Consider the following 8,067-nt stretch of genomic DNA (forward strand, 5'->3'; position numbering starts at 1 on the left):
TTAGGCCCACGTCTTTCTGGAGGTCACAGCTTGCATGAGACGTCGTCTGTACTGGTGGAGACTGTTACGAAGTCCTCCAGTGTGGGTGGATACAGTTCGCTGCCAAAATTCTCCTCAGATGCCAGCAAGGTGGTTTCCAGAGGTACAGGGCTTTCCAGGGCCCTTGTGGGACAGAAAAATGCCTTCACAGTTGACTGCAGCAAAGCAGGTGAGTGCGGTAGGACAACAAAGTAGAGAGATGGGGCATAGCGGAATTCAACAAAGCCGGTAGGACTGTAACAAATGTGATAACAGTGGTATTGCAGAGAACAACCACATGAAATAGCAAAAAGTACTCATCTAGATTTTTATGCCGAGACTACAGAGAGGTTAATTAGGAGTGTGAATCTGTTATAGATTCACATGTCAGGCTGAATCCTGCTTTTAAGTGGTTGACGTGAAAGGTCCACTTACTGTTGAGAAGATTCTAGGAAGTGTGCTTGGGGTTGTACGTTCTGGGACTCCCCTATAATGCTGACTGTGTTCTACAATGTTTGTTCTACATAGTTTACTGCAGCACAAACATTAGAGGACTACAAAAGAGAAATCACTGGAAACTTGACAGTAGCACAGGTAATTTAGGCATATAAGGTCAGAGTGCACTCAAGGCAAAGCTTACAATAAGTCAAGTCATACAGACGCAAGGGGAGAGATGCACTTCCTTAAAGATCTGACACTACCACAAGCCATCAGGAAATGGCAACAGAGGGACCTTCCAGCAGAGTATACTCTAGAATAATTCAATCAAATTTGAGTCATAACTAAGTTGTATACATATATAAAGAGAGAGCACAATTCCGAGCTTGCAGTAACTCCAGTCTTAAATGACAAGCATGAGAAAGTGCTGTGCAAACATTACAGTGGCATAAGTTTTACAGGTAAATGGGATTAGGAAGACCTCCCTGAGAAGTTCACAGCAAACAATTCATGAAAGATCACTGGTTTAGAAGAGCTTCCTTAATATATTATAATAACACGGAAAGGGCTAAAAAGGAGTTTTCTGAAGAGTGTACAGTAACATCATTCGTACAGGTAAAGGGGGACTCCTCTCGCTGCTCGGTGCTTGCAATTTCTATGCTCAACATAGATTAGTCCATGTCATGCAGGGACAATGGATGAAAGGAAGCTCAAAAAGAAACAGGACATGTAGGCAGAGAGGCGAGTAGGAGCTCTCTGTGGAAATGAGAGTAACACAGGCACATGGCATGTATAGCGTACGGCACCAAAGGTGATACAAGCATTGGAGTAATAAGAAAGCACCAACAGTGGCACAAGTAATAGAAGCATAGTGTCATTGTGAGATCACTATAGAACGTCCAATACTTACTGTACCACAAGCCAGACAGGCACGGTATGAGAGGGCATTATTGTCCTACAGAGTTTTTTAATGAGCAAAGCAACACAAAACACCTCATAAATGGGGCAACCAGTCATGGCAAGAGACGAGAGGGTCACTGGTGGCAGAAATATGTTTAGTGTGACTGGCCAGGCTCTTTAGGGTCTTGGTATGTTTGCGGTATTGATGGGGTAGGAGAGAGTAGTCGGGTTGATAAAAATTGTTCTCAGAAGATGTGAATCTGATGTACCTGATCGGGCACAGGCATAAAACACGAGTAGTTGTGAATTTGGAATTCACAGAGGGGTGGTCTCAGTGGAATATGTCTGTGTGCATATTAGGCTCACAGATGAATCTGCACAACTTTGGGCCCTTTTTGTGGCACTAGCAGAAAAAAAGACGATTTGGAGTTATCCCTCTCAGTGAAGATTTTGAAATGTTTTTTGTTTCAATCTAATGCTTCCAGAGGGAGCATACTTGAGGAGAACAGTGAACCAGTAATCATCTCGAAGGCTCATGCCACCTAATTTTGACTTGAATTTAGACCTAAAAAAGCTGTTTATTGAACACACTTTTGGGTGTTGTTAAAAGTTTAACATGGGTTGTGTAGCAATAGACATTAGTGAACTGCTGCAGCCAAAGTAGAGAATTCCAGTGACCCTCATTAAAAGCTGTCTTTTTTTCCATGTTCAGGTACCAACATGTTGATGGTGGGTGTGCATGGCCCAAAGACACCATGCGAAGAGGTATACGTGAAACACATGGGAAACCGTTTGTACAACGTCACCTACACAGTCAAGGAGAAGGGCAACTACATTCTGATCGTCAAGTGGGGGGACGAGAACGTGCCAGGAAGCCCGTACCAAGTCACCGTTCCCTGAACATGAGGAAGGGGCATTATGCCTCAGAGTGCATAGCACACACCTGCTTTCAAATCATAAATGCCTTTTCTCCCCCACAACCACCAATGAATGGACATGACCCCCATCCTAGGCAAATGCACTAACCATGTCAAGTTAAAAGTCTGCTTGCAAACTTCTCCCAATTTCCTGCTGCCTTTTGGATCTAGAGACATATGAAGTAACTGTGACACTTTCGGTCATGTCACCAAAGACTTTGCTTCCAGGCGTGATGAACCCTGGTGTGGTAGTATACAGCATTAGTGGGTTGTGGGTGGAATACGAAGCATGCCAATTACCCACAATGCTGTGGTTCAGTGCCTTTTATGTATTGCTCTTTTGTGCGTCACAGTCAACTTATTTTGTTCCCTGGCGGAAGCTTGCTCCTTCATCTCGGGGTTAGCATGTTTGTTTGTTTTCATTTCTTCTTTTTCACGCCTGTCTGGGATAGAAGGGTGGTAAGGGGGGGGGGGGGGTAAACATAGGTCATGAGGCCACAAAAAGGTTAGGCCAGTTCTCTTTCTTTTTAACTTTTTAAACAAAGTGTTTTGTATTAAATTGTAGACAATTCCTGAGGTGAAGGGGCTGCAGTGTTGCTTAATGTTAGTGGGGTAGAGGTCACCAACTTAGATGGTACTCAGATGTCATGCTAAGGGAATGTATGCAAAATAATGAACATGTGATCTTGATCACAATAAGGGTAGCAGTACAACAGATAACCCGCAGCTGGAAGAACATTGTGCATTTTCCTGAAAGCAACGGGAGCTCAGAAGTTCCTAGACATTAAGAATTGCATGAGCTAAGCTTGTCCATATAGCTGAATTATTGAACGTGCAATGGTTTCAGTCCAATTCTATAGGGTGTAAATTGAGCCCAAAGCACCTAGCAGGATCATGGTGGATCAGCTGCTTTTTGAAGGAACTAAGATCCCATTCACACTGTTTTTGTGATTGAGGTACCCAGTTTCAGTTCTAATAGCCACATGCTGACATTATGAAAAAATAATAATTTATGCCTCCAAGATGGTTGCCTTTTAACAGTCCATGTATATGGACAATGAATGTTGTGATTCAAGTGCCTCCTACACTTTCACTCTGGGGGTTCAGGGTGTACCTAAGATATGAACTCTTTGTGATCTTAAAAGAGACAGCCTCTGCATACAGCCTGGGATTCAGGCGACCTGTATGTCTGTAGTACCACACGTAATGATATGGAACATACCACTCGTCAGTTCAATGGACAGTTTCCTTATCTGTGCTTTTTTCGTAGATCCGCTCGCACTGCCCATCTGGGTCTAACGCTACTGTGAATATATCTGCCAGCACCCACACCCCCTTAAGCACTGACCTCATGATCACACCCTATGCCCACCTGTTACTGAGCAATATGATTGTACACAGTAGCACTGTTGGTGGGAACTAGTAGAGAGCATGGTCATTTGACAGCATCAAATGGAACCTTCACTGTTAGAAACCAAAAGAAATGTATTTAAGAGAAAATAAAGAGACACTTCTAGATTTTATGGGCTAACAAAACAATAAGTAAAAAGAGATCAATTTTATGTTAATAAGATGGTACAATGGAGTTTTATAGTGATGTTTTGTATGTATTAAAGGGGTGATATGAAACCTCAATAGTTTGTATTAATACTTAATGATTGGTAAAAAAAATGCCAGTGAAAATAAAACATAATTGCTAATTTGCCACAAGCTAAGGACCATACTTAATTCTGTTTTTCTTGTGTTTAAATTGTAAGCGTAAGACATAACAGGTGTTCATGTTACAAAGCCTTAACATGAAGGTGCATTGAAGGGTATGTTTCTGCCTTACTGGAAGGAAGGTATGAAAATTTAAATTTGCGAGATGAAATAAATAAGTAAATACTTTACCCATTGGTTAAGTTGAGATTAAATAAAAGAGCAGTGGAATGTTAATAGGTGCAATGAAGACAATGGAGAAGCAGCGGGTTTTAGGCACTAGTAGAGGCCCGCTTCTGTCAGCTTTGCAATGCCACAGGCTTGCTGGATTGTGCAGGGGAAAAAAAGTATCAGGGGGGCATATTTTTCATTATGTCGCACAGCAAGCCCCCTTGCTGCACTGCGTGACAGGGAAAGGGCAGGAATATGCCATCTTTAACATATTATGGCTCATTCCTGTCCTTTCTAGTGCTGGCGCACAACTTGCAGCCTAGCACCAAACTCAGGCATCCATGCACCATGGTGCAAGGGGACCTGTGTTGTAAGCAGGATTGTTTTTGTGCAGGAAGGGATAACTTCCGGCACAAAAGCAATCCTCTGAGCCATTGTCCTCTTAAAAAGAGGAAAAAACACAAGGAGAAATAAACATATTCCTCCTCATTACACCTCATCTGGAAAGGCGAAGCATTTTGACACATTCACGGGTCTATCAGTAATGGTTAATCTGGGAATGCGTCAAATTCCATGAGTGTTGGGTTGGAACACCAATGCACCACTCACGGAACGCCTCCCTGGGGGCAGAGTAAGGCAGTGCAGTCGTCGGAATGGGAGCCTCGGTAATAATATATATATATATATACCTAGGTAAATACACCCTAATAGGTGTAAAAAAGTAAAAAATTAGGCCTAGGCCTCATTATCTTTTGTAGCCTATTGGTGTCATTATGTAAAAAAAACCAAAGTCACCTTAGCAACCAATCAGATCAGCCTCACCCTGTAGAACCTTCCTGAGAAAGCTCAGAGCCTCAGATTTTCTACCGCTTCGTTGGTGACAGGGAGTCTCCTTAGAGCTCTGCTCTAACTTCAACTTGAGGTACTGTTTAAACAGTTTTTCTGGAAGGATTTCTTTCAGCTTTGTCATGGCTGATAAGGAAAAGAAGAGCCTTTTCAGGTCTTGTGCCACTTGTGGCAAAAAACGACTTTATGCTGAAGATCAACATAATGACTGTATATACTGTCTATACCCAGACCATAAGGTTGAGGGGTGTAGTATATGCAGGAGAATGTCCGTGAAAACCCTCCGTGATCGTGAAGGACGGCTGCTTCTGTGGCTTAGGAAGTTGGAAAGGAGGGATGAAGTGGTTTCTGGTGATGAGGAAGATGCCAGATCATCATCTTCAAAAACTTCGTTGAAGAGGGGTGGATCGTCTGTGGAGATTTCAACTGAACCCCCCTCAAAGGCTATGCGTGGGACCTCTGATAGGTCTGGCAAGCCAGGGCCTATCGAATCTCCTCACGCGAGTGTAAAGGAGAGGGAAAGGCATGCACTGCAGGTGCAAAAGGCTAAACTGGATGAGAGCTCGGCTGGGCCTTCCCACCAGGTTAAAGTAGCCAAGTCCGTCAAGAAACCGACTGTAGAGGCCTCTACAGTGGTCAAGAAGGACTCTAAAGCATCTGAGGTGATTTTTTCTCCTCAGTCGTCGACGAGCCATCCAGCGACGACGAGGACGACGACGAGAGCGTCGACGAAGACCTCGATGTCGATTCCGTCGACGAAGACCGGATCGACGACGGCGTCGACGACGATAACCACGTCGACGGTTACCACCGCGTCGACGAAGACCATCCCGTCGACGATGACTATTCCGTCGACGGTGGCAATCTCGACGGCGACGATCCCGTCGACGACGACGAGCCCGTCGACGATGACAGTTCCGTCGACGATCCCGTCGACGATGGTGAGCCCGTCGACGATGACAGGTCCGTCGACGATCCCGTCGACGATGATGAGTCCGTCGACGATGACGGTTCCGTCGACGATGCCGTCGACGGTGAAGGGACTCTCGTCGACGGTCCCGTCGACGACGATTCAGAATAAGGAAACGGTGGAGTTGTTTTCAACGCCGTCGACGACAGGTGCTACAGAAAACAGCAGAAGGAGGAGGATAACTCCAGATATGACTTCTCCAAGGAAAGTGCCTTCATTACCTCCACCCCTTTTGTTGGATGAAGATGACTACTCAGAGGAGGAGAATGAGATGTATGGGGATGCATACAGTCCATCTCAATTGAATCTAAAGTACCATGATTCGGACTTAGATGAGGAGTATTATTATCAAAAGGAACAGCGACCACAAAGACAAGTCGCATACCAGGAAACCCAACCACAGCAGGGCATGGTAACGATGCCTATGAGTCTTTTGACAGACTTAAGGGCAATGCTGGAGGAATATAGGAGCAGACAAGGGTCGCAACCAGTGGAAGGTCAAGCGCAGGTTCAACCGCAGGTGGTGGCAGCACAGTCAGTACGGCCTGCACAGGAGGAACATGAGAGGGAATATCCTCGGCAAGTCCAAGTGGATACCTCGGATGAGGATGAAACGGGGCAGAACCAGGATCAAGACCAGGATAGTGAATGGAACCAGTATATAGCTCCGGATCCGGCTTCACCAGTGCCAGACCCGGTCGACTCGCCTCCGGCGGATGTAGGAGGTTTCTTCAGTTTGATGGAAAGAGCCACAGCGCGCTTTAAGTTAGCAATGCCTACAACATCTACGGATTGTTTCTTTTACGATTTTAAAGAGGCATACCGTAAGGCGGTGCGCTCGATTCCCATTGTAGAGCACATATGGGAGGAAGGGAAGAAGGTGATGCAGACCCCAGCGACGGTCATTCCAACTCTTCCGCTCTTGGAGAAAAAATATAAAGCTCCTGATGACAGTCCCGCCTGCTTGATTGGACAACCTAGACCAGACTCGGTCATATCGCAGGCGGCGCAGAAGAAGTCGCGGAATCCTTCGGCCACCCTCACAACTCCACCAGACAAGGAGGGTAGGAGGTTGGACAACGCGGGGAAGCGTTTTTCGTCGATGGCTAGCTTGTTGGTCAGAGCGGCGAATGCCTTGGCGATCCTAGCAAGATACGACCGCCAGATGTGGAGTGATGTGGCACACTATGTGGATCTGCTAGCGGATGACCAGAAAGCGGAAGCACAGAAACTTCTGGAAGAAGGGCAACGTTCCTCTTCGGAGATGATTGACTGCGCGATGGACATCGCCACCATCTCTTTCCGTGCTCTGGGCAGTGCAGCGGTTCTTCGGCGACAAGGGTGGCTGCGAGCGACATACTTCCGGCCAGAGGTCCAGAATAGGATTTTGGACTTGCCCTTTGATGGGGACATGTTATTTGGGAAACATGTCGATGAGACCCTGCAGGGTATAAAGAAAGACACAGAGACAGCAAGGGCTCTGGGGAACCTGCAATATAGGAAGACACCGTTCCGTGGAGCACGAGGAAGAGGCTTCACTTCACCAAGAGGAGGTTATCAGCAGCAGCGATATTCACAGCAGTCGCAGTCGTACAGACCTCAGTACGGCAATCAGTACTATCAGCGGCAGTCGCAATCCCAGTCTTTCTCTCGCCAGAACGCTCGTGGACGACAGGGGCGTCAGGGCAAGGACGCTGGCAAGCGTCAATAGCGGCCTCCTGACTCTGCCAACTGTTCCTCCGCTTCTGGGATCTCCAGTGGGCGGCAGGATATCACAACATCTGAGCAGCTGGGAAGAGATTACATCGGATCAGTGGGTATTGAACATCATCCGAAATGGGCATACTCTAGAATTCCAGGAATTTCCACCTACAAGAGCTCCCCACGCCACTACTTCGAAACATCTAAACCTTCTGCAAGAGGAAGCTCAACAAATGCTTCAAAAAGGGGCGATCCAACGTGTTCCCCTATCACAAAGGGGAGAAGGTTTCTATTCAAGATTTTTTCTGATCCGCAAAACAAAGCAAAAGTGGCGTCCTATCCTGGACTTGAGGGAGCTCAACACCTATCTCACGAAACTGTCGTTTCGGATGATTTCACTCCAGGACA

At 46.1% G+C, this 8,067-nt stretch overlaps 1 protein-coding gene across 4 annotated transcripts in view; it reads left to right on the forward strand.

The window, feature by feature from the left end:
* The window catches only part of FLNC (filamin C), a 211,156-nt gene extending 207,173 nt beyond the window's left edge, over positions 1-3,983 (forward strand). For all 4 annotated transcript variants that reach the window (XM_086918860.1, XM_086918861.1, XM_086918862.1 and 1 more), the window contains 2 exons: positions 5-208; positions 2,069-3,983. In XM_086918860.1, coding sequence (XP_086774986.1) covers positions 5-208; positions 2,069-2,256 — 392 coding nt within the window. In that variant the 3' untranslated portion in view covers positions 2,257-3,983. The remainder of the gene's footprint in view (positions 1-4; positions 209-2,068) is intronic.
* Positions 3,984-8,067: the final 4,084 nt, after the last annotated feature.

This window comes from Lissotriton vulgaris, chromosome 1_1 (assembly GCF_964263255.1).
Source record: "Lissotriton vulgaris chromosome 1_1, aLisVul1.2, whole genome shotgun sequence".
NCBI classification, from domain to species: domain Eukaryota; kingdom Metazoa; phylum Chordata; class Amphibia; order Caudata; family Salamandridae; genus Lissotriton; species Lissotriton vulgaris.